At 40.3% G+C, this 27272-nt stretch overlaps 1 protein-coding gene across 1 annotated transcript; it reads left to right on the top strand.

Annotated features, from left to right (window-relative positions):
* Nucleotides 1–1410: 1410 nt before the first annotated feature.
* On the top strand, nt 1411–21306 carry slc45a2 (solute carrier family 45 member 2; the record flags this gene model as incomplete). The annotated part of the gene is made up of 7 exons (XM_084046518.1): nt 1411–1885; nt 5632–5808; nt 12529–12896; nt 16063–16206; nt 17776–17899; nt 18996–19201; nt 20994–21306. The coding sequence occupies 7 exons, from the start codon at nt 1411–1413 to the stop codon at nt 21213–21215; spliced, it is 1716 nt and encodes a 571-aa protein (XP_083902644.1). The 3' UTR covers nt 21216–21306.
* Nucleotides 21307–27272: the final 5966 nt, after the last annotated feature.

Genomic DNA, 27272 nt, shown 5'->3' with positions numbered 1-27272 from the left:
ACTGTACTGAACTATACAAACAGTTATGAATTACCTTTTAATGTACTATATCAGTACTTTGTGTGCACTCGTATCGCAACCTGGCGTCCATGTGTTTGTTTGGCATGTCATTATAGGCAAAAATATGTTATAATCTTTCTTGTATATCTTTTATTTTCACAAATATTCAATAGGGAAAATGGCTGATCCACAAGCTCACAACACGTTGCATCACAAAGTATGAAATAGGGTCCAAGTGTTTTTAGCGGCGCGATCCTGCTCTATACCTGACTTTGTCCGTGTTCACCGTCAACGTTCTGATTGGTCAGACCGGTCAACGCTCTGATTGGTCAGACCCGTCAACGCTCTGATTGGTCAGACCCGTCAACGCTCTGATTGGTCAGCCCCGTCGACGCTCTAATTGGTCAGACCCGTCAACAAAGTGATTGGTCAAGCTTCACGTGACACATGGCTGTAAACACGTTATAAACACATATCGATGACATAATGTATTCAAAGGCGCCGCTACCTTCACACAGGGTGTGATTTTTATTTCACTGATAATAATGATAACATGTGTTATAGAGGCTATTTTGCACGGATATGAATACAGCTGTGCCTTGAGATGTTGACCTATATGACCTTTGGTGTGCCTTGCCTTGGGTACAAAGAGTTTGTTGTGACGCACACCATGTTCATGCTGCACACACCGGTGCATGCAGCATGAACATGGTGTGCGTTTCATTTGACACAGCACATGAGAAAAGGAAAACATACAGACAGAGACACACACACACGCACACACACACACACACTCATGTGTCACTTCCACCGTACGGTACGGCGCTTCCAGGAAGCGCCGCAGGGCCGTGTCTTAGGACCTCACAGACTGGAGGAGGAGGAGGAGGAGGAAAAACACAAGGAATGTTCATTCATGTCTCAGTCGTGCGCACACACACACGCACACACACACACACACACACACACACACACACACACACACACACACACACACACACACACACACACACACACACACACACACACACACACACACACACACACACACACACACACACACACACACACACACACACACCCTTCTCTCTCTTATCCTCCCTCCTCAGACTCTTTTCTTCATCTCGCCCCTCTCTCTCTCTCTCCCTCTCTCTCTCTGCTTGGAGGTCAGACGCCTGTGAGGTAGGACCAGAGGGATGTGTGTGTGTCAGTCAGTGTGTTCTGGCTCTCATTGCTCAGCTATGCAGTAGAACAGAGGATTATCCCGAGCTGAGCATGAGTGGACTTACTTGGCTTTGAGCCCGCTACGATCCGGCCCTGCAGGTCAACCGAGAGAGAGACCCTACCACTACTACAACTCTCTCTCTCTCTTTTCTTCCTCTATAACCCCTCTCTCTCTGTCGTTCCAAGACCATGACCGTTTTATCAGAGGACCAGTCTTCGAGGCCCCAACCCTGCCGGCTCTCGGAGCCAACACACGCCGCCGGTTCCACGGACCACTACGGGGGCTCGTCCAATAAGGAGGGCTACGTCATGGACAGCGGCGAGCACCTCAGCAGCGGTGTGTTCGGCGAGGTGGAGCGGCCGCGGCTCTCGCGCGGACGCCTCATCCTCCACGGCACGGTCATGTTCGGCCGGGAGTTCTGCTACGCCGTGGAGGCGGCGTTCGTCACGCCCGTGCTGCTGAGCGTGGGCCTGCCCCGCTCCCTCTACAGCCTGGTGTGGCTCATAAGCCCCATCCTGGGCTTCCTGCTGCAGCCCATCATCGGCTCGGCCAGCGACTACTGCCGCTCGCCGTGGGGCCGGCGGAGGCCCTACATCCTGGCCCTGGGCGTCCTCATGCTGATCGGGATCACGCTGTTCCTCAACGGAGACGCCGTCATCTCAGGTGAGAGACTTTGACCCACGTTTTGATTGATAATGTGGATTGTGGAAGTTAAATGGTGGATTTGTGGATAGGACTCTATATCAGGGGTCTTCAACGTTTTTCATGCCAAGGACCCCTAAATTGATATACATTTGGCCGCGGACCCCCATCTGAAAATGTTTTGTGCCAGGGACCCCCCCAGAGGCAAAGATTTGAGTTAAAAATGTTCGCTTTAAAAAATATGTATTCAAAGATTATGCACACATTTTCAAGATTTTTCAAAAATAGCAGATCTACAAGCTCATATAGCGCGGCACTCGGTGCCGCGCTATATGGGCTTGTAGATCTGCTATCAGCTTGTATATCTGCTATTTTTGAATAGCCAAAGCTAAGTGGTTAAAATGATTGTGACGCTATGTTAACTGGGGACCCCCCTGGCACCCCCTCAAGGACCACTGGTGGTCCCCGGACCACTGGTTGAGAACCACTGCTCTATATGAACAAACTTGTTATATCAACAAAACGCATCGCATTGTGTTTGTGTGACATGCATGAGGCAAAGGTTTTGAAAGTGAAACTGGTCAAAGTCACTGGCCACCTACTGTATGTCCTGGGGACAAGGTTAGTATTGTTTTGGAGACAGAACTGATTATCCCTAATGAAAGAGGATGAACCACTTAAGTCCCTGTTTACTTTGTTGTACGGCGAATAAAGAAAATAGCTCTCACATACAAGCTCACAGCATTGTGAGCTTGTATGAACTATTGAGGTATTTGTGTGTTTTCTTTTTTTAATATAATGACATGCCCAAAATAGGGACGCGAAAGTGGTCAAATTACCCCAACATTTATTTTAATAATTTGTTTGTTGAGAATGCCAGTAAACAAAACAGTAAGCCTTTGTTTGACTACTGTGAATGACCGTTAGAACCGTTCTTCAGGCTAAGGTTTTAACATTGAAGAGCTTTTGTGTCCACAGAAGCATATCTGCACTTGATTTTTAATGACATATTTACAGCAACAATTTGGAGGGGTAGTTGCAGTGGAAATTGTTTGGTTTTGTAGGTTTTGACTCATTGTATAATCACTTACTGCATTGGTTCTCAAAGTGGGGTCCGTGGGGGGGTTCCAGGGGGTCCCCAGCAAAATGTGTTAACATAGCATCACAATAATTTTAACCACTTTAACCTTTTATACTTTGGCTATTCAAAAATAGCAGATACAGTATACAAGCTCATAGCGCGGCACCGAGTGTCGCGCTATGAGCTTGTAGATCTGCTATTTTTGAAAAGTCATGAAAATGTGTGCAAAAGTTTGAATATATATATTTTTAAAGCGAACATTTGTAACTCAAATCTTTGCTTCTGGGGGTCCCTGGAACAAAATATTTGAGATGGGGGTCCACGGCCAATTACATACAATTTTGGGGGTCGTTGACATGAAAAAGTTTGAGAACCACTGACTTAATGTATCCTAGTCAGATTATCTGTGAAAAATATGGGGGCTGATTCTCTGTTAGTGACGATTTGATACATCAATCGTATTGCCATTCATTTATTAAATTCTATAACAGCTTCTTTATACTCCTTATGAGTAATTCTCAAGTGTTTTCATTTCAAGGACACCCAGTTTGATACGCGTTAGGTCCCTCATTTGATATGATTTTTTTTGTCTGGGACTGGGAACTATATATCTATCTATTGAAATGGGGACCCCCTGGAACCCCCTCAAGGACCCCCCGGGGTCTGGTTCTCAACCTCACGTTGAGAACCAGAGCCAGTGATGCAGAATACTGCATCCCTGTACTCTAGTAATGAACCTTTATCAACTCCAAGTATCTCTATAAGCATGACCATGTAAAGCATGAGGGGATGTTTGTTGAAACAAAAGGTTGAGAGATGTGATACATACAGTATTCTGTGATTAAATGCATGATGTTATCAGTGGTGTAAAGTAACTAAGTACATTTACTTAGTACAGCACTTAAAAAAATGTGGAGGTATTTGTACTTTACATAAGTACATTTCCAATACTTTTACTTCTACTCCACTACATCTCGGATCCAAATATTGTACTTTTACTCCACTACAATTATTTGAAAACTTTAGTAACTATTTACTTTGTAGATTTTGATTATTATTACAAAACATACTTCAGCCCTATTTAAACTTTGACTATCTGATAATAGCCGATCTACAAGCTTGTAGATCTGCTATTTTCAAAAGATTTGTATTGAAAACTTGAAATGGGACATTCTGCATAATGAGTACTTTCTACTTTTGGTACTTTAAGTACATTTTGATACCAATACTTTTGTACTTTTACCCAAGTAAATTTAGAGTTCCGGACTTTTACTTGTAACAAAGTATTTCTACATTGCAGTATTGATACTTTTACTTAAGTAAAACATTTTAGTACTTTTTCCAGCACTGTCATTCATATAGGTTGATGCCTTTATTTGCTGTGAAAAATCGACCTCATATCGAATACAAATTGTGTATCTTTATGGCTGTGTAATATCCATGATACAAACAGCAATTATATACAAACAAATATACTTTATGGAGAATTAATCTCATGAAAGAAATGTCCCCTGGTGTGTGTAAGCACCTTAATGCTTCTGTAAGCTGAAAATACAATGCTCTGCTCAAACTGTGAGAACTTTCAAATCTCATATTTAAGCCAGAAGATATTCAGGAAAAAAATGCTGACCGCTGGAAATGTACGTTTTGTGAGATGAATGTTGTGATTGTTATTTCACTTGCTCACCGTTTTACCAGGCCTCTGGAATTTACTATAATAATGGTGTTAGTACTCTATATACTGTACCTACGCTAATCCCTCCTTCTTAGAGTACTATGGATAAGCTGATTATCTCCCCGTTTATTAGAATTATTACAAGTGCCACAGGAAACCGCACCAAAACTGATGGGGGGGGAATAATCATTTTCAAAATATTTTAAATCACGATAAAAAACAGAAGCTCTCCAGAGGCTATTTCATCTGGAGACAAATAGTTTTAGTGACTTTTTAACCCTAACCCATTGAATTAAGATCACTGTACTATCTGTTAAACGTAATTTCTCAGTATTTCATTTGAGCAATACATTCACCTTCATGTTGTAACAATGTTGTGAAAGACAAGTCCATGTCCTGCTGTTCTGAATCACTGCACCATTCTGTGGACATTATTTGTTCAGTATACAAGTGCACAAAACAGCACAGGCTGTGGTCGGTGCACTGTTTTCATTTCCATGGGAACCAAATCGTTTCAGAATATTTCTTTACCAATTTGAACTATTGCCATGAAACTCAACCAGCCTGCTCCACAGTCATATATTTGGGGAAGACCTTTGGCATAACACTGGATCTTAACAACTTAAAGGGCTATTTCACTTTAAAACACTTCTGGTGTCATTTTAACTTTATCTACTCAGGCATCTGTGTGCACCACAGACAGTTTTTGAGTTGCTTGATTCAATAAGTATATATTTTATATTAATTTGATCAGACAGTGGTTAATAATGATGTTAAATGAAGGATTGTGCTTTACAAAGATACAATATTGTATATTAACTCTTGTTCTCTTCCTGAACGGACAAACTGAACACGTCTAGAAGGCCAATTAGAACCATGTAAAGTACTCACGCATCAAAAACCTTTGTATAGCAAAGTTATCATGAAATGTTCATGTAATGTGTTATCTCATACAGGTGACATCTGCCTAAAGTGTTTAAATTGCTTTTTGTGTATCATGTTGTCTTACAGCAATAGTCAGCGACAAGGGATTGAAGAGTGTGTGGGCCATCGTGGTGGTGATGTTTGGAGTCGTGCTGTTTGACTTTGCAGCGGATTTCATCGATGGGCCCGTCAAAGCCTACCTGTTTGATGTGTGCTCACATCACGACAAGGAGAGAGGCCTGCACTACCATGCTCTACTCACAGGTATGTGGAATGCACGCACGCACGCATGCACGCACGCACACACGCACACACGCATAATGTGCCCATTTTGCGCTGTCATTTCAAATGAATTTACATTAAGCCCTATTTAGTACCTCATCATAAGATGGTGTCTCGCAAAAGGTCACAACGTGTCGCAATGTGACATATGATATAGATTTTCTTAGCAGATCGACTTTTCTTAGCCATAATAAACCTCTATTATTAAACTTGTGTTAGAGCTTCACTTGCTCTCTCAATTCAGAATTAAGTGTTATTTCAGCAGGCCTCAAAACTGCACAGACAGTGGACACAGAAGTCAAGTCCTTTGTTTGTTCATAAAACTGCCCATGAAGTTTGGAAACTTAACTTTGGTCGATTATTTCTCTCCTTCAATAAAACCAATTGGTATATCATTTTTATCGTTGATTAGTCACCTTTACAACAAGGTACGGCTTGCAAGGATCGGGCATTCATGGAATGAGCAACACAGGTAAATGTGTGGGTAGCACCGTAGCACCCACAAAGACATTTCCAAATTGGCTGACACCAAATAATGCGTAATCTGCATAACGGAACACCAGCTTCACTTGCCCTATTGCACGGACAAACGTGGCATCTTGCCATGGGGGCAGTGTTGCTGCTTGGTGCATACACAAACTCAACAAAGTTGCAGAAGCCATGCTCAGGTGCCAGTCACACACCTGTGACTGGCACACACCTCTCAGCAGGTATGCCCGATCCTTACAAGCTGTACCTCGTTGTAAAGGTGACTAAGCAACAATAAAAATTATATAAAACACAATAGCATTTGGTAATGTTGAAGTTAAGTTTCCGAACCTTTTGCTGGCAGTTTATTTTGCATTGGTAAGGTTAACGCATGCCAATGGAGTGAAATGTGATTCAATTTGGGGGAAAATTACTCAAATTTCAGTTTACCAATCATTCCAGAACAGATATTAGATCGCAAAAAAGATAACCACATTAACCACTCAGGTCTGAATTATACTTCATTATAATTATAAATATGCAGGCAAAAAATAGCTGATCAGCCATTTTCACTGCATGACACCATTGTAACGAAATAGCCCTAGGTTATTTTTGAGAATACTTGCAAATAACAAAATGCCTAAACACTCAGATTTGAAGATCATTTGAACAAGCTGTGTGTTGTGAGTGCATCCATGAGATGATGGATTGATCGATGGGGGGGCAGTGCATGCATTTATAGGTTCCTACAGGTCTTCTAAAGCCATCTCCTTCTTCTCAAGAGGAAGATAGTTATATGTACCAGTTTGTCTCGTAGTGTTGGGGCTCATCTAAGAGAAAAAAATGGCACGTTCAGGGACCACATAACCCATTAAATCCGGGAAAGAATTTGTGTCATTTTAGATTTAGTTGTCTATTCAAGTGTGAGAACTACATATTTAGAAGGCATTTGTAGAATAGGTCTCAGGTCTTAATGGGTTTAAATATGGGACACTTTCAATTATAGCACAATAAGCCCAAATAATGCTACGCTTGATGTGAGTATCTGCCGCACTGTACTGGGTTAACGAAAAAAGGCTGAGACTGGGATGCACTGTCATATTTTTTTTTTCCAGCAGAGTGATAATTAAAACCCTGTGCCTTAATGCATGCCTGTGTCACCGAAATATTGAAATTCTTACTAAATTCTTTCTCAGACTAACAATATGACTAATAAAAGGCGTATCGCTCTCTATGAACTTTCCAAAACTGGTGACATTATTATTCGACCTGCTGACAAGACCGGTGCGACAGTGATTTTCTCCAAAGACCAATATATTGAATAGGCAAGATGTCAATTTGACTCCCAATATTACATTACACTTCCAAACAATCCACTATCTGATAAACATGAAAACATGGTTCCAGTGACCTTTTAAATAAGGCCAAAGAAGATCAGTGTATTTAGTGGTTGATCATCCCATGTTGGCATCTTTTCATCTTCTTCCTGAAATACACAAAGAACCTTTTGATAAGCCTTCTGCTGGTTTGACTTATTTAGAATCTCAATATTTTTGCTCTATATTACGATAAATTCCACTGAACTGTTTGTTCAGTAATAGAGGTCTCTCCAGCTATTTAACACTTAGATTAACAAAAGAACACCACCTTACACCACCTTTGAAGTTACAATATGAATGGACAAAGAGTCTGCAATTGAGTCAGTGAAGCTCTGCATGGGGCCAACACTATTGTATGACAAAGTATAAAATAGGGCTTAACTTGCAATTAATCATACTAACTCTAAACTCTATTATACTTTTTTGCTCGTTTCATTGATATATAAAAAAAATAATCAAATTATATAAAGAGCTTGTCGATTATTTGATTAATTAAAAAAGTATTCGATAGAATAATCGCTAAGAAAATAATTAATAGTTGCAGCCCTACTCTCTACTCTCCTATAACATTGGTTCTCAAAGTGGGGTCCGGGTACCCCCAGGGGTCCTTGGAGGGATACCAGGGGGTCCCCAGCAATTAGTTAATATAGCTTCACAATCATTTTAACCACTTTAATCATATTTTACACTTTGGCCATTCAAAAATAGCAGATCTTCAAGCTCATAGCGTGGCACAGAGTGCCGCGCTATGAGCTTGTATATCTGCTTTTTTTTTTTTTATCGTGAAAACTTGTGAAAATCTTTGAATATATTTTAAAGCGAACATTTGTAACTCAAATCTTTGCTTCTGGTGGGTCCCTGGAACAGAATATTTTGAGATGGGGGTCCGCGGCCAAATACGTATCATTTTTGGGGTCCTTGACACGAAAAAGTTTGATAACTACTGTCCTATAATATAGGACAAACTGCTCACACATTTCTTTCTTTGAAAAAAAAAAAAAGCACAGCGAGTCCAGTTACATGTGTCAGTGTGTGTGTGTATAGTGTAGTATTATGTGAAAGCAAACTGTATATGCTCAGCTGACAGCAGGCCCAGGGTGTGGTGAACGTGTTACCCAGCCAGGCAGGCAGTAATCCAGCCCAGAGCTAATCATGTGCTCATGTCATGGGTCTGGGCTGAGAGGAGAGAGGCCATTCACATGATGCCCAGTGCTACCGTTGGTATGTGAGGCTGGTTGAGTGGAGAGAGAGAGAGCCTGATTTACAGTATGCTAGGTTGCGTGGCTGCTGTCTAATAGCTGATCCAAAAGGTCAGATCAGTTGTTTTCTTAAAGCACATTAACCGTGGCATCCCTATTTTGGGCCTGTCGTTATTATGCAAACATTTTCAAAACAGTTCAAACATTTTAAAAACATTTAAATGTTTTGCTCCCATTAGCCAATTTTAATATAAGATTATGTGGATCTCTGGATCAACATAGAGACGGTCCAGGCACCCTAGGCTGGAATGCCAGCCTGACAGCGTGTCGCGGGTTCGACTCCCGTTCCCGACGACCTTTGCTGCGTGTCACCCCCCCCCCGCCCCCATCTCTCTCCCCATTTCCTGTCAGCCGACTTTCCCTATCCCTCTCTAAAATAAAGGCATAAAAATCCCCCCCAAAAAATCCTATGTGGATCTCGGACTTCATGAGGCCAGCTCTGTGACATCAGTAATCTACGACGTCAGTCGTCTATGACATACTGTGTATCTACAGTATGACATACTGTATAGTATGGCATACGACTCCAAATTTGGGCGAGGTTTCAGCGTGATGACAGACCCATTGACTACCCATATCAAATTAAAGTTACAAATATCTAAATTATAAAACATATGTGGGTTAAGAAGACCTTTCAATACCTCAAAACAAAGTAATACAAAAGACCACTACTGCATCAAAATGATCAACAAACTATACTATAAAAACTGGTCAAACATTGACTAAATTGTCAAATAATATAAGAATTGTCAAATAATATAAGAAAGAAGCAAACATTTTGAAAATAGCAGATCTAAAAGCTCACAACACCTCATGTTGCGAGGCGTTGTGAGCTTCTAGATCTGCTATTTTCACAATATTTATCTGTGGAACCGAGTCAAACTAAATTGAATGCCTCAACTCGTACATTACAAGTGCTTGTCAGGGTGGGGGTGCCCAATTCAAATTTGATTCATTTTGAGGGGTCACGGTCTGAAAAGATTGCAAACCACTGTTATAGACAACTAGCCTCTTAAAGAGCCATAGTGTCAAAATATCCCCAGAGTGTAAGAACCTTAAGAGTGCAGTGGAACTATAGTGTATGTTTCACAATGATGGTAAGAGGGGGGATTTGACTCGGAAGTCTGTACCATGTGCACGACGTGTGCTGGATTAATGACAATTCATTTAGGTTTCAGTCTTTGCTGTGAGAGAGTGCCAGAAACGTGGGACTAGTGCTGCTGGCACTCTACCAAACACCAGGCTAAAACTATTACGTAGCTTGATGTCGGACTGAACTGGCAACCTGTTTCCAGCTTCAGATGGAAGCAGAGAGAGAGAAACGGTCCACTCAGTGAAGTGTGCAGAGTCTATGGCCTGGACCCCGGCAAAACTTAAAGACTATTATAAACAAGTATTAGGTTGAAGAACAAAATGTGGAAACATGGAAAGGAACTTAATTTTGTACTTACAGTGTACACAGAAATGTGTGAATTCTGTTCATAAAGCACATAGCAAAGTGTGTTACAAAATAACACAATGGTAAATGGTGCATTTATATAGCGCTTTTATCCAAAGCACTTTAGATTGTGCATTACATTCACCCATTCACACACACATTCATACACCGATGGCGGAGGAAACCATGCAAGGCCCCAACCTGCTCATCGGGAGCAATTAGGGATTCAATGGGCCTGGTCTTCAAGATACACCACAACATTGGTATCCCCCTGTAGTAGTTGTCTAAATACTTCCAAAACATTAATGAAGTCCACGATCATAACACCAGAGGCAGCTCCACGAATCATGTTCAACCCAGATTTGGCTCAACAAATGGAATGAACTCATTCTCATGCTATTCAACAAAAATGTGGAATGCCCTACCAAAAGGAGTAAAGGAGTGTAAAACCCTACTCACTTTCAAAAGTTCAAAACTGCCCTAAAGATACACCTTCAGGAGGCTGCAATTCGAAAATGGCCCCTGTCTAAGTCTTAACACACCCCCGCCTCCCCGTTTTTTTTCTTCTCTTTTTTCACTCTTCATACCAGTAACCTGTAAGCTGATTGTATGACATTCTGTATAGCAGCACTTCCATGTACTGTTGTTCTCATGTCTTACTAAATAAAGTACATAAATCAATCAATCAAAGCGTCTTGCTCAAGGACACTTCGACACTAACTCTGGGGGAGCCCCCCAGCCCGGGATCGAACTGGGAACCTTGCGGTTTCCAGTTCACTCTACCAGGCCACTCTACCCCTGAGCCGCTACATAGGATATCAATTTTGATACAAAAAACAGTACAAAACACACGGAACAGCACATCAAGACATACTGTATGCAGGCAGGCCTCATTGTTTCAAACACTATCGTGCATAAAGGGTTCGTTTTTTAGAGTTTGATTCCACAGCCTCTGAGCAATGGCTGCAATGTTCATGAGAACTGCATATCACAACAAAAACAGAAACAATAATATTCATTGTTTGCTAGTAGGCTACATGGGAATGGGAAACCGTGTCTTGTTTGTACCTTGATTTTACCCACTCTCAACCTGGTGTATGTATTTTGGACCTGTCTGTCATTATAAGCGAATATTTCTGTATATTTAAAACAAAACAAAAAACAGCAAGAATTGCAGATTTACAAGCTATTTTTAAAAAGGGGGCTTAACGGTTAAGTCAAGAATGTGTAAGCACATCAAATCCATTGGCACAAATAGATAAGCACTGTAAAGTAAATCAATTTTCCTCAGCTCCTCTGATTTTACAGGTTTGTCCTTTATGCGCATCATAGCTCATATCTATTACTTTCAAAATAGTGTTTTTATCCTTCATTTATAGCTAATTTAATTGACCTGTCACGTGAATGCAGGACATAAAGGTGAAAGGACAGAGCAGCTCAGCTGGCAAAACAAATAGTTTATTTCGCAAGTTATATTTAAAAAGCAAGTTATAGTTTATACAATTATTTCCACATTTAAAATACTTAGAGAAGTGATGAATTATTTCTGTCACATGGCACTGGCCTCAGCTTAGCGTAAGCTGTCTCAGAAGTCACCGCTAAACGTCACCATACTTTAGCACATGATTAGGGAAAACTACAAAAACACATTTCTGTCCATGCAATATTATTTGGATGTTATATCCTCAAGCAATGCCTTATTTCCCCAAACAGTTGTCCTATTGTTAACCTTTTAAATGTCAATTGTAAAATCCGAACTGGTGAATCAGGAGGAAAAAAAAACATTTTAAATTAAAATATTAAGAATAGTATGTTCCCTATGTTAGGTTTGATGTTTACCTTTCCATTTGTGCAAATCTTTGAATATATATTTTTTAAAGCAAACATTTGTAACTCAAATCTTTGCTTCTGGGGGTCCCTGGAACTAAATATTTGACAAATGTTCGCTTTAAAAAATGTATATTAAAAGATTTGCACAAATGTTCACGTTTTTTCAAAAATAGCAGATCTACAAGCAGCGTTTTTGAATAGCCCAAAGAAATCTTAAAATGACACAGATGCTTTCCCGCTCAGTTCATTTGGGCGCCGTTGACATGAAAACGTTTTTGAGAACCACTGGAATAATGCTTCACAAGCCTCTGTCTCCTTGTTGTTTCAGGTCTGGGTGGAGCGTGTGGTTATCTAGTAGGAGCCATGGACTGGGGCCATTCGTCGCTGGGTCAGCTGCTGGGCTCCGAGTATCAGGTCATCTACTTCTTCTCAGCCCTGACGTGGGGCATCTTCCTCACGGTGCATCTGGTCAGCATCCCGGAGGTGCCTCTCGGCAAGATCGAGCACTCGGAACTCTCGCCCCCGAGCGCGCTGCGCTTACTGGGGCCTCATAGCAACGGCTACGGGTCACTGACTAAAGAATCCAGCCCTCCGACGGTACCGCCGCTAGTGTCGGACCTCAGGCCCAGGTCCTTCTCAGCCCTGGGCGAAGCCAACGCCGTGACTTCCAGCAAGACGAAGCAGCCGGTCGGAGAGGTATGTGCGTGATGGATGTTTCTTCTCAGTTCTCAGCAGTGGTGAACAAAGTACTACTCACATGTTTTACTTAAGTAAAAGTATCAATACTGCAATGTGGAAATACTCTGTTACAAGTAAAAGTCGGGAATTCAAAAATGTATTTGAGTAAAAGTACTGTACAAAAGTATTGGTATCAAAATGCACTTAAAGTACCAAAAGTAGAAAATACTATGCAAAAAAAAAAAAGTATTATGCAGAAGGTCCCATTTCACAAGTTTTCAAATAAACTTTGGCTGTCGCATCGTGACGCATTGTGAGCTTGTAGATCGGCTATTTTCAAATAGCCAAAGTTTAAATGGGGCTGAATGGTTTGTAATAATAATCAGAATCTGCAAAGTAACTAGTAACTAAAGTTTTCAAATACTTGTAGTGGAGTAAAAGTACAATATTTGGATCCGAGATGTAGTGGAGTAGAAGTAAAAGTACTGGAAGTTGTCTAAAATTTTGGGGGTCCTTGACATGAAAGAGCTGTTATAGGAACACATTTTTAGAATCGGCCTCAGGTCTTCTGCTCATATACACAAGAAAACAGCTCTCTGTGAATCCAACAGTGCTTTCACAGCTCTTTTTTTTTCAAAAGCTGTGAAAGCACTGTTCATAGCCCATAAACATGCATACACATGCATGTAAACGTGTGCATACTGTACATGCATGCACACACATACATAAGCACACACATGCTCACATAAATACGTATACTGTATATGCACACACACACACACATCATTGGATTCATAATCACAGTCTCCCCGTATGTGTGCCAGGACTAAGAGACTGAAAAACAGCTTCTTTCCTAGAACTGTGACAGCATTGATGGACTCACAACTTACATCTACGTCATATTACAGTACATACATATGTAAATCTTTCCCCATAAAATATTTTTTGTTTCCATTAGGACAGATTGAAATTAAAGGAGACACACCATGAATTTAAAAAAAATATTTGATATTTAATATCATATGGTGTATGTCCCTCAAACCATTTTCAAAAGGTTTGAGCCTAAATCAACACTCAGATATACTCATTCCAAGTCAATTCTCTCAGGCTTATAAAGCACTTTCAGCTGCAATACCAAAACGTCCTGTTTGGCAGAGGGGTGCTGTACTGCGGTACTGAGCAATTCTGTCTGTCAAAATACATGGGCAGAAAGTTTTGTGAGGTAAGCAAACTTGCCATTCTGAGATGGCCTGTTCAGACACGCCCATTCTGAAAATCTCTGAAATGAGAATGAATGACTGAATATTAAAACAAAATATTTTTTGGGGTACAAGAGACACTGGGGAGCCCAAAAAATACCCCAAAAAAAAAAAAAAGTTAAATTCATGGTGTGTCTCCTTTAACTTTATACATGAAGTAACCACTTGAACCCCAGCATCCCTATTTTGAGGGGAACATTCACCAAAAACAACAGATCTACAAGCTCACATCGCGTCACGCGATGTGAGCTTGTAGATCTGTTGCTTTTGGTGAAGAGATTTGGTGTAGATTGAAAAAGAACGCACCAACTGATGTTGATGAATTCCAAATATTATCAAAGTATTCTGTGGCACCCCTGGACTTGCATCGCGGCACCCTAGGGTGCCTAGGGTGCACCCACTTTGATAAACCCTGCATTACAGGATCCAGGGTTCATTATAGGAACAGGGGCGGGGGGCAGGTTAGGATAACTGTGTGTAATCCCAGATTGATGCAATAGCCCAGTGGTTCTCAAACTTTTTCGTGTCAAGGACCCCCAAAATGATATGTATTTGGCCGCGGACCCCCATCTCAAAATATTTAGTTCCAGGGACCCCCCAGAAACAAAGGTTTGAGTTACAAATGTTCGCTTTGAAAATATATATTCAAAGTTTTTCACTTCCGGTGTTCAATAGACAGGTATTGTGTGTGGGGGCAAAACATTCAACACATCAGTTGCCAGTCACCAGTTTGGTGACTGTTGATGTGTTGAATGATCCTTTAAAGGGATAGTCCACCCCCAAAAGGACTTTTTTCCTATCGATTACCCACCCCATGGAGACTTGAATTCATGGAGATCATCAAATTATTGTCTTAGGAATGTGAAAATCTCCATGAATTCAAGGCTTCATGGGGTGTGCAATTGATAGAAAAATAAGTAATTTTTTGGGTGAACTATCCCTTTAACATTACTCACCTCGATGTGAGTATCTGATGTGAGAATTAATGCGGCCTGAAGCCCGAGTCATACTTTGTGGTACAGCTGGTGTCGTGTACCCAAAATAGCACACGTACAAGCTCACTCAGATCTGCTATTTTAGGCATCCCACACCGTCGTGCCACAGAGTATAAATTAAGCAAAATATGTAAAATAAGAGGTAGCATTCAGAGCTTGTGGACATTGGGGTAAAGGTAACGGTTCAGGAGAGCCACAACCTAAAATAATATGTTCCATACATGTGTGGCTCAATGGTGGAAACACCGATCATTTATGTGGCATGTATTGAATTTGAATGCTGCAGCCTTCATGATGCAAATTATTGAGCACATTAGGCAAAAGATGATACAGCTTTTGTCCAGTTATAATAACTAACTAATGATTAACAGAAAACACACTTTCATCAGATTCATAATACGGATATTTTTAGTAATGATGACAATTGGCAGTGGTGTAAAGTAACTAAGTACGTAAGTAAGTACTGTACTTAAGTACACTTTTGAGGAATGTTTACTTTACTGCAGTATTTCCCATTTTCAATACTTTTACTTAATATATTGTACTTGTACTACAGTACTTTATTATATCATGAAATGTATATTTTACTTTATTATATCATGAAACACACATTAACCACTTTAGCCCTATTTTATATAGACCATTTGAAAATAGCAGATCTACAAGCTCACAACGCGGATGCGTTGTGAGCTTGTACAGTAGATCTGCTATTTTCAAACATTTTAGTATTTTTTACTTTTGGTACCTTAAGTCTATTTTGATGCCAATACTTTTGTACTTTTACTCAAGCGACATTTTGAACACAGGCCTTTTACTTGTAACAGAGTACTTCTACATTGTGGTATTGATACTTTTACGTAAGTAAAAAATGTCAGTACTTTTTCCACCACTGACAATTGGCATTTTGTGTGCGTCCGTGCGTGCGTACAGGTTCAGAAGAGAATGACGTTGAGACAGCTGCTGAGAGCCATGTGGAACATGCCAGGTCATTACCGCTGCCTGTGTATCAGCCATCTGCTGGGATGGACGGCTTTCCTCTGCAACATGCTCTTCTTCACTGATTTCATGGGTCAGGTACGTGCATGAGTAGGCTGGCTGTCTACAGGTGTGTGTGTGTGTGTGTGTGTTTGTATTACTATACTTACGAGGACCAAGTATAGTAGAATTTGAAGAAATACACATTGTGAGGACCGTTTTTCTGGTCCTCACAAGACAAATGGTTGTTTTATAGTTAAAAAAATCATTTTTTAGCAATACGTACAATTAGAAAAACATTCAGGTTAGGATTAGACATTTAGAGGTTAGCTTTAGGGATTGGAATTAGAGTTCAACATGATTTATACTTAGTTGCGCGCCAGTGTCATGCACCGGAAAACAGCCGATCTATAAGCTTGTAGATCTGCTGTTTTTCGGCTTACGGTTTAAGTGGCAATTATTATTTTTAAATGACATTCATAACATGGCTGTCCTAAAGTGTTGATGTCCTCACAAGTATAGTAATACAAACGTGTGTGTGTGTGTGTGTGTGTGTGTGTGTGTGTGTGTGTGTGTGTGTGTGTGTGTGTGTGTGAGAGAGAGAGACATGACTGGGCAAATGTGTATGTGCACCTGCAAAGTCCGGCATGTGCTTTTTGTAAACCTATACAGCCTGATTTATATGACATTGCTCGCAAATGTCTCTCACCGAAAATAGCCGATCTACAAGCTCACAGCGCGTTGCACCGCGAGGCGGTGTGAGCTTACAGGTCGCCTATTTTCAGCACTTGACACCACGCGCAACAACGTATACAGTACATGAATCGTCTATGGTGGAAAGATGATGATAAATGCTTGAGGGAGGAGGTTATGGAGTTCATGCTGATCAGAGGTCATGCTTTATGCTACTGTATGACACAACGGTTTATTATTATTACAGACAGCACCTGTCTGTACCTGCAGCACATCTGTATTTATAGCAGAATAAGCACTATAGCATACAACGTAGATGGTGGATGACGACACTTATTTTAGTTGAAATATCCTTATTGTAACATTTAATGTCACTTCTGTTACATTGGTAGTTATATAATTTTAATGCATTTTCCACCAACAACGTGGCTCTATTTCAGTGGTTCTCAACCTTTTCAGGCCATGACCCCCAAAATAATCATATTTGAACTGGGGACCCCCCATTTTGTTTGACTCCGTTCCACAGCGTTGTGAGCTTGTAGATCGGCTATTTTCACAATATTTGCCTCTTTCTTATAATATTTGACAATTTGGCCAATGTTTTAAAGTATAGTTTGTTGATTACTTTTGATGCAGTAATGGTCTTTTTCTTTTCTTTCATTACTTTTTAATTTTTAGGTATTAAAAAGGTCTTAAAAGTCCATAAAATATCACTTCACTGTCATCTGGGGACCCCCCCAAAATCATGTGGGGACCCCCCTGGGGGTCCCGACCCACAGGTTGAGAACCACTGCTCTATTTGACATACAAATCCAAAGAGCACTCTTTCGTTGAAAAATGTAAAAGCCTTATTTTAGCATGGCTTGGCAATGCGTTTTCCCAATGCGTTTCAGCTTAAACTTTAACTCTTCATTTGCTGATTGACAATTTGATATTTCCCAATTTGATCTCATCTCCTTTCCTCTCTCCATGCAGATTGTATACAAGGGAAACCCGTATGCAGACCATAACTCTACTGCCTACGTCACCTATGAGCGGGGTGTGGAGGTGGGATGCTGGGGGCTGTGCATCAACGCTGTGTCTTCAGCTCTCTTCTCCTGTAAGTCTGCCCGCCTGTTTCACTCTGTCTGTCATGTGCAGTGGTGGAAAAAGTACTCAAATGTTTTACTTAAGTAAAAGTATCAATACTGCAATGTAGAAGTACTCTGTTACAAGTAAAAAAAAAAAGTCCGGAATTCAAAAATTTACTTGAGTAAAAGTACAAAAGTATTGGTATCAAAATGTACTTAAAGTACCAAAAGTAAAAGTACTAAAATGTTTGAAAATAGCAGATCTACAAGCTCAGAACGCGTCGCAAGCTCTGTGAGCTTGTAGATCGGCTATTCTCAAATAGTCTATGTATAAAATAGGGCTAAAGTGGTTAATGTATGTTTCATAATGTCATAATTTATATCTGAAAAGAAACTAGTAACTAAAGTTTTCAAATAATTGTAGTGGAGTAAGAGTACAATATTTGCCTCTGAGATGTAGTGGAGTAGAAGTAAAAGTACTGAAAATGGGAAATACTCCAGTAAAGTAAAAATTCCTCAAAAGTGTACTTAAGTACAGTACTTAAAGGTAGGGTAAGTGATTTTCTTTGGTTAAAATAAGTGTTAAATAGCTCTATATTCTGATAGTACTCATTGCTATAGAGTGTTTGTTCAGTAAAAGGAGTCTCCTTGTCTCTCCAGCTCTAATACAAAACAGAAAATGCATTTTCGTTTCAGTTTCATTTCCAATTTTATCCAATCAGGATAGAGAACTCAATCAGGATACAGATTAAACAAGTGAAATTGGAAGTGATGACACTAAGAAATGAGCAGGCAAAATTGGAACTGGAACACTATAAAAATGAAGCTTAAGAATGGGTACTTTCTCCTGATTGGCTGAGATTTTGACACCTACCGGAAAATGTATTTTATGTTTATTAAAGAGCTGGAGAGACGGGGAGACTCTTGTTACTGAACAAACACTCTATAGTAATGATTACTATCAGAATATAGTGCTTTAACCTTTTAACAAAATACTTTTTGTTTAAACCAAAAAATATCACTTACCCTACCTTTAAATAAATGTACTTAAGTTACTTTACACCACTGGTTATCGTTATAGTACGTGTGTTGATTATTATGATTATGATCTGTGTTTCTCTCCAGATGTGCAGCGCCTGCTGTTGCCCTACATCGGCCTGAAGGGGCTTTACTTCGTGGGGTACTTTGTGTTTGGCATGGGCACCAGCCTCATCGGCCTGTTCCCTAACGTCATCGCCGTGCTCTCCCTCTGCACCGTGTTTGGAGTCATGTCCAGCACCCTCTACACCATCCCATTCAACCTGATAGCAGAGTACCAGCTGGAGGAAGAGGTGTGTGCATGTACACACACGCACGCACGCACGCACGCACGCACGCACGCACACACACACACACACACACACACACACACACACACACACACACACACACACACACACACACACACACACACACACACACACACACACGTTTGTATTACTATACTTTTGAGGACATCAAAACTTTAGGACAGCCATGTTATGAATGCCATTTAAAAATAATAATTGCCATTTTAACCGTAAGCCTAAAGCCGAAAAACAGCCGATCTATAAGCCCACAACGCGTCGCGCTGCGACGCGTTGTGAGCTTATAGATCGGCTGTTTTTCGGTGCATGACACTGGCACGCAACTAAGTATAAATCATGTTTAACTCTAATTCCAATCCCTAAACCTAACCTCTAAGGCACCTAAATGTCTAATCCTGACCTGAATGTTTTTCTAATAGTAAACGTATCTCTAAAAAATGTTTTTTTTAACTATAAAACAACCATTTGTCTTGTGAGGACCAGGAAAACGGTCCACACAATGTATATTTCTTCAAATGTTACTATACTTGGTCCTCGCTAGTATTGTAATACAAACACACGCACGCACGCACGCACGCACGCACGCACCCACCCACCCACCCACCCACGCACGCACGCACACACACACACACACACACACACACACACACACACACACACACACACACACACACACACACACACACACACACACACACACACACACACACACACACACACACACACACACACACACACACACACACTTGTCTCCTAGTTATTCAAGGAGAGAAAACATGTTTGTCTTTTTGCACTTGTTAAACAGTTTGCACTTTTGTAAACGGGTCGAGATTGCCTTTTGAACAGATTTCTGTGATATGTCAACGGGTCGTAGTGACTGAGTTGACAGGTTGTCTCTCAGTGCCCTCATGTTAATTAAAGATACAGCTGTATCTTTTTGTGGTGCTTATTGAGTAAGAAATGAATGCACTTTGGAAGAAACGGTTTGCACTTTCGTACAGTACTCAAACTACAGTGCGTGTGTACATGTTTACTTACTGCCCTTTATGCCGAATGGCAGCAGATTACTTGTTTACCTCATGTTTATCCAATGCAATTCAATAAACGATCAGTGGTGGAAAAAAATACTCAAATTCTTTACTTAAGTAAAAGTACCAATACTGCAATATAAAAATACTCTGTTACAAGTAAAAGTCTAGAATTCAAAATTTACTTGAGTAAAAGTACAAAAGTATTGGCATCAAAATGTACTTAAAGTACCAAAAGTAAAATGACTAAATATTTGAAAATCGCCTAGGTATAAAATAGGGCTAAAGTGGTTAATATATGTTTCATAATATCATAGTTTATATCTGAAAAGTAACTAGTAACTAAAGTTTTCAAGTAAATGTAGTGGAGTAAAAGTACAATATTTGCCTCTGAGATGTAGTGGAGTAGAAGTAAAAGTATTGGAAATTGGAAATACTCAAGTAAAGTACAAATACCTCAAAATTGTACTTAAGTACAGTACTTAAGTAAATGTACTTAGTTACTTTCCACCACTGTAAACGATGCAATAACAGTAAAAGTGTGTCGATTCTTTTGCCACAGTAATGGTATTATTTTCTTTTTATAGGTATTAAAAAGGCCTTAAAAGGTCTTACATTTGTACTTAAGAAGTGTGCAGATACCCTGTTTACACCACTGCCTATTCGTTCCTCTCTTTTTTCCCCCTTTTCATTCTCCCCTCCACCTGTTCCTTCCCTCCCTCCCCATACACTCTGACCAACAACTCCAGGAGCAGATCAAGTTAAACGGCAGCACGGGCGTGCGGCGGGGCACCGGGGTGGACTGTGCCGCTCTCACCTGCATGGTCCAGCTGGCCCAGATCATCGTAGGAGCGGGCCTCGGCGCTCTGGTCAACATAGCAGGGAGTGTGATCGTGGTGGTCCTCTCGGCGTCGGCCACGTCCCTGCTCGGCTGCCTCTTCATCGCACTCTTCGTCAGATATGTGGAATGATTTAAAATGCCTTTTGTGAGATTGTTTGTTGTTGTTGTTATTATTGTAGAATGATGTTGTTTTAAATAAATAAAGATTCTATATAACTTTTTATTGCTTGTTTCTCATTCTTATTTTATTAGCATATACAGCTTTTATTACTACATGACTTTACAGGTAGAATGTGGCCGATTCTACAAATGTCGTCTAAATCATTTTTTTTTTGAACTACTACTGGTTCTCACATTTTTTCATGTCAAGGACCCCCAGAATGATATGTATTTGGCCACGGACCCCCATCTCAAAACATCTTGTTCCAGGGACCCCCAGAAGCAAAGATTTGAGTTAAAAATGTTTTTTTTTCAAAACGTATATGTATTCAAAGATTTGCACAAATGTTCCAGATTTTACAAAAAACAGCAGATCTACAAGCTTGTTGTAGATCTGCTATTTTTGAATAGCCAAAGTATAAAATAATGGTTCAAGCCACTTGGACAGATATATGTTGGTGGAGGCAGAGCTCCCTTCTGATTTGGAGCAGCTATTCATAAGCATACCACATGGTGTCAGCGTTGAGCACTGTGCCCATTCAGAGAGCATTTTGACCCTCTCCAACGAGTGGTTCTCTAACTTTTTCATGTCAAGGACCCCCAAAATGATATGTATTTATTTGGCTGCGGGATATATGACAGGAGATGGGGGATGATCTGCAGCAAAGGCCATTGGGCTCGGGACTCGAACCCGCAACACTCTGTCAGGCTACATTGAGCCTAGGTGCCTGGACCGTAGCGGTCCAGGCACCTAGGCTGAATCTTTGATTCAGAAATGGGCTTTCAAAACACTCTGCCGCAGCCTGTTGTGATAACATTGCGTTCTCTCTGATGTTTTTGCAAACTTCATGCAGTTGAAAACTGAAGAGGATCTTGAAACAGGTTTATTAGGGGCCAGTATTAGGTTAGAGGTTAATGTCAGGAGTTGACCCTGCAGCTGCGGCCTGTAGGTCAAAGTCCATTTAAACCTACAGGCTGACTATAGAGGGACTATCTAGCTGACCATACCATTGCACCACAGTGCCTTGGACACCAGAGTTTTCCAGTGATGGAAAAAGTACTCAAACTTTTTACTTAAGTAAAAGTATCAATACAGCAATGTAGAAACACTCGGTTACAAGTAAAAGTCCAGAATAAAAAATGTACTTGAGTAAAAGAACAAAAGTATTGGTATCAAAATGTACTTAAAGTACCAAACGTAGAAAGTACTCATTATGCAGAATGTCCAATTTCACAACTTTTCAAATGTATAAAATATATACAAATCTTTTGAAAATAGCAGATCTACAAGCTCACAATGCGTCGCATATAACTTGGGAAGGTCTGGAAATCAAACCAGGAACGTCTACACTCAAAGACAGAGGACCAGACCACTAGTACTGATGTGTTTCTCAAAGGATGTTGGTTTTCAAACAGGCTGCACTTTAAAGTTACAATATGCGCCTTTGACCACTGAATTTCCCCCATTGGATGGATAAAGGTCTATCTATCAATCTAATACTCAACTACACACCTGAGCACATACGAGATGAAAACAGATTTTGTTTGACTTTGAGTACAAGATAGTCAAAAACACTGAATAGCCAAAGTATAAAATAATGCCAAAGTATACAGTATCTTGAGTAGTAGTTCTGGAACTATCCTTTAAGGGATAGTTCACCCCAAAGATAGCTTGTTTTCTATCGATTACTCATCCCATGGAGACTTGAATTCATGGATAATGTTGTGTTTTTGTCTCATTCCTAAGACAGTAATTTGATGACGAGCAGTGGGTTCCGGTAGGGGATACAAAGGAGACTGTGTCCTCTACCGGAACCAGACTTGGGTGAGAGAACATGGTATATAACATGTATACAATGTTATACATTGTATCACATTGTATAACATTGTGATACAATGTTATGTTGTATCACAAAGGAGACCCTTTGTGTCTCCTACCGGAACCCACTGCTCGTCATCAAATTATCGGCTTAGGAATGCGAAAAAAAACAAAAAAACCTAAAAATGGGGTGAGTAATCACCCCAAAAAAGTCGTTTTGGGGGTGAACTATCCCTTTAACTCTGGCAGCATTGTCTGTGAGAACAGGGATTAGTCCACATTGTCTCACATTTGAACTCAACCCAGTGTAACAGTTATATCTGGTATCTGTCCTTATCTGTTTCCATTCCTACCTCCAGACACGCCCCTCATATAGAAACTGCATTCCATGGCGTGATGTCACACACACGGTGGCTCTTTTGAAGACCGCTGGACACACACACACACACACACACACACACACACACACACACACACACACACACACGCACACACGCCACCTGGAATGAGGTCAAAGATCACAAGACATTCATAAAAAAAACTATACCAGAGAATGGAGGCCCTGCCTGACTGTGTGTATAAGCAAGTAAATTAATGGCAGTTCTATCACAGAGAGGTTTACTCATATCTCAGAGGACTAAAGCTGATATATAAGCTCCCAAAACATCGCATTGGGATGTGCTGAGTGAGCTTGTAGATCTGCTACTTTCACCACACAAGAATTTCTTTGGCTATTCAAAAATAGCAGATATACAAGCTCATAGCGCGGCACCGAGTGCCGCGCTATGAGCTTGTAGATCTGCTATTTTTGAAAATCTTGATTTTTTTTTTTCTTTTTTGATTTTTTTTTTAAAAATGTTAGGATTATAAAACATTTTTTAAGAATCACCTCAGGCCTTAATGGGTTAAAATGTTATCCACGCATAAATGCTAAAGAAAATAATTGAGAAAGAGCCATTTGTCAATGTTGTTCATCTCTTTTCCATTCCTTACCTATGCCTTTTTATTCAGCACTAATGATTTAAAGGAATGGAGTGAACAAACGATATTGCTGAAGTTGTTTATGAATAGTGATGAAGGTGAACCCCTACACATTGTATTGGGTTTTATCAGTCTGCTAAGCCATTGTTTTTTTAAGATGATGGGGGTCCGCAGTCAAATACATATCATTCTGGGGGTCCTTGACATGAAAAAGTTTGAGAACCACTGTGCTAACCTTTAATACAAAGGTTAAAAAAGCATGTGAAAGTGGAAATGGGATTAATTGGAGGGGAACAGAGCATCATTTTGTTTCATGCTCTCTGATATCTCTGACCACCTGCTACACTGCTGACTCCAGCTTTAAAGCTGCGATCCGCAATGTTCTGCAAAGTATGCAGCATGTTAATACAATAACAAGCACATGTGCAGTGGTTGGAGGGTCTCCCTACTCTTTCATTGAACATTTTAGACTCTAGTATTCACAGAAACCAATCTTGTATTCACCTTATTCTTGGCCATTCTCCAGGCTGAGCCATTGCCCTTTTCTGCTGCTTCATTCAATATCTGTCCACTTCCTCCCTAGTCCTCCTCCAGGTGTAATGCAGGTAATCAGTGTGTTGCCAGATTTTGCAAGAGAAACAAGCAGCCAGGGCTATGAAAACAAGCCTCCAAAAAAGCGACTAGACTAAGTTTTACCATCATAGCCTATTTGAAAATAGCAGATCTACAAGCTAACAACATGTCACATCATGACATGTTGTGAGCTTGCAGATCTGCTATTTTCAAAAAATCTTGCGGGAAAAAAATCTTGAACATTTTAACTACACAAATCTTGTATGGGGCCCTAAATCCTATTTAGTTGACAAAATCGTATCAAACGATAACACAATATTTCAAGTCTTGGGTCTGAGAGTATAAATCTCATCAAACCTGGTTACAGTAGTTGCTCAAATGCCAAATAACTAATGGACCTTGATGTGAAAAGGGTTGAAAACCACAGGTGTAGATTATATTATACTTACTTAACATACTCTCGCATACATATTGGTCAAAAATAATGCTTTATTCACTAAAATATGTAAAGATTGCAGCTTCATAATTTACCTGCCAGAGAAGGTCGCGGTCGTGGGTAAAAAGATAGATTTTCATTACGCAATTTCAGGATCGCAGACGACCAGAATACACAGAATCTTTTATTGAAAAAAAAAATGGGTGACATTTAAATAGCAACGAGCCTGAAAAACCACCAAAACTTCACTGACTTTTCACCCTCTTGCCAACTTATGCCACTCACTCCCCCATTTAGAGTTAGAGAAGTTAATATATAGATACACATTACACCTCGTGAAAGGCTGGTTAGTCTGGAAAGTGTCTGGGAGCAACAGTGGAGCACTTTCACCTCAGTTCTGTCCTGCACACACAGGCAGGGCTGTGTGTTCGGCCTCCTCTGGAGCCCAGAGGCTGCACGCCGGGCTCCAAATATACAGATCAAAAAGTCTCTTTAGTACAAGTTCAACCTTGTGCCTCCTCTCTTCTTCCACAGCCAGCCAGACGTGGATCCTGCAGAGCTGTTGCAGCAGACAGCATGCAGCAGCAGCACACAGTATAGTGTGGAAGGGTTCGCTTGCATTTGCCTGACATTGATGAGTAACAATATTCTATAAAGGCATGATTTGGTGTTCTCAAACCTTTTTTGAGTGGTGCCAACCACTCCTACATTTGACTTTGTCCGTCCGTCCGTATGTCCGTCCGTCCGTCCGTCCGTCCGTATGTTTGAGCACGGCTGATTGGTCAAGCTTCACGTGACAATATGTTGTCACGTGTTACGTGACAACATATTGTTGCTGATTGCAACACAAGGATGCAACCAGTTACACTTTCAAAGGCACCACTCTCTTCACACTGGGTGTGATTTTTTTTTTCAGGGAACGCATCTGTGTCATTTTAAGATTTCTTTGGGGCTATTCAAAAATAGCAGATATACAAGCTCATGGCGCGGCACCGAGTGCCGCGCCATGAGCTTGTAGATCTGCTATTTTTTTTTAAATCTTGAAAATGTGTGCAAATCTTTGAATGTATATGTTTTAAAGCGAACCTTTTTTTTAACTCAAATCTTTGCTTCATGGCATATCATTTTGGGGGTCCTTGACATGGAAAAAGTTTGAGAACCACTGATATAGAAAAATACGTTTTTCAAAACAATGTTAGGATTTAGAAGACATTTGTAGAATCCCCCATGTAAGCAAAGATTTGAGTTATAAATGTTTGCTTTGAAAATATATATATATTCAAAGATTTTCACAAATGTTCCACGATTTCCCCCCCAAAAAATAGCAGATCTACAATCTCATAGTGCGGCACTCGGTGCCACGCTATGAGCTTGTATATCTGCTATTTTTGAATGGCCCAAAGAAATCTAAAAATAACAATTAAGACCTGATTTTTGTTCAATTAGAAGTGTTTCACGTTGAGTAATTGATTAATTGATAGATTTTTTCAAAAATGTTCGAAAATAACAGATGTACAAGCTCGCAGCGCGGCACGAATTGACGCGCTGTGAGCTTGTAGATCTGCTATTTTTTGAATAGCCAGATGCTTTCCTGTTTTTTAATGGGGTTGACTCTGAGTTATAGACCCATAAGTGTCCACATTTGGTTGTACCAAAACTATACCAATCATTTCCAGGGACCCCTGGAACTCCGTCAAGGACCCCTGAGGGCCAATTTGAGAACCCACCACTGCTATAAGGGTCAAAACAGATGTGAGGAATGTGAAACTCGTTGCAAACCGTGGCGTATATATTAGTTATAACAACAGAACACAAGTATAAATAGGATATAATGAAATATCATAAGCTTTTTTACATGTAATGTTTAGCAGGACGTTCAATACATAATGAAATGTGATCATGTGAACAATAAAACCAGGATATAATTGTTGTCTATATGGTTGTTTCAGAATCTCTTTTTCTCTCCTCTCATCTTTGAGGATGTTGAGATTCTAACCTACTTAGTATTTAACCACTTTAAAAGGGATAGTTCACCCCCAAAATCTATTAGTCACCCCATGGACACTTGAATTCATGGATATTTTTTTGTTTTTGTCTCATTCCTAAGACAATAATTTGATGACAGGCAGCGGTTCCGGTAACCGCTGCTACCGGTCCGCTGGTCATCAAATTATTGGCTTAGGAATGTGACAAAAACAAAAAATATGGCGGGTCTCCAT

Source organism: Gymnoscopelus microlampas, assembly GCF_963454915.1.
Source record: "Gymnoscopelus microlampas genome assembly, chromosome: 21".
Classification (NCBI taxonomy): domain Eukaryota; kingdom Metazoa; phylum Chordata; class Actinopteri; order Myctophiformes; family Myctophidae; genus Gymnoscopelus; species Gymnoscopelus microlampas.
The sequence above is the reverse complement of the archived record's forward strand: the minus strand, read 5'-3'. Positions and strand labels throughout refer to the sequence as shown.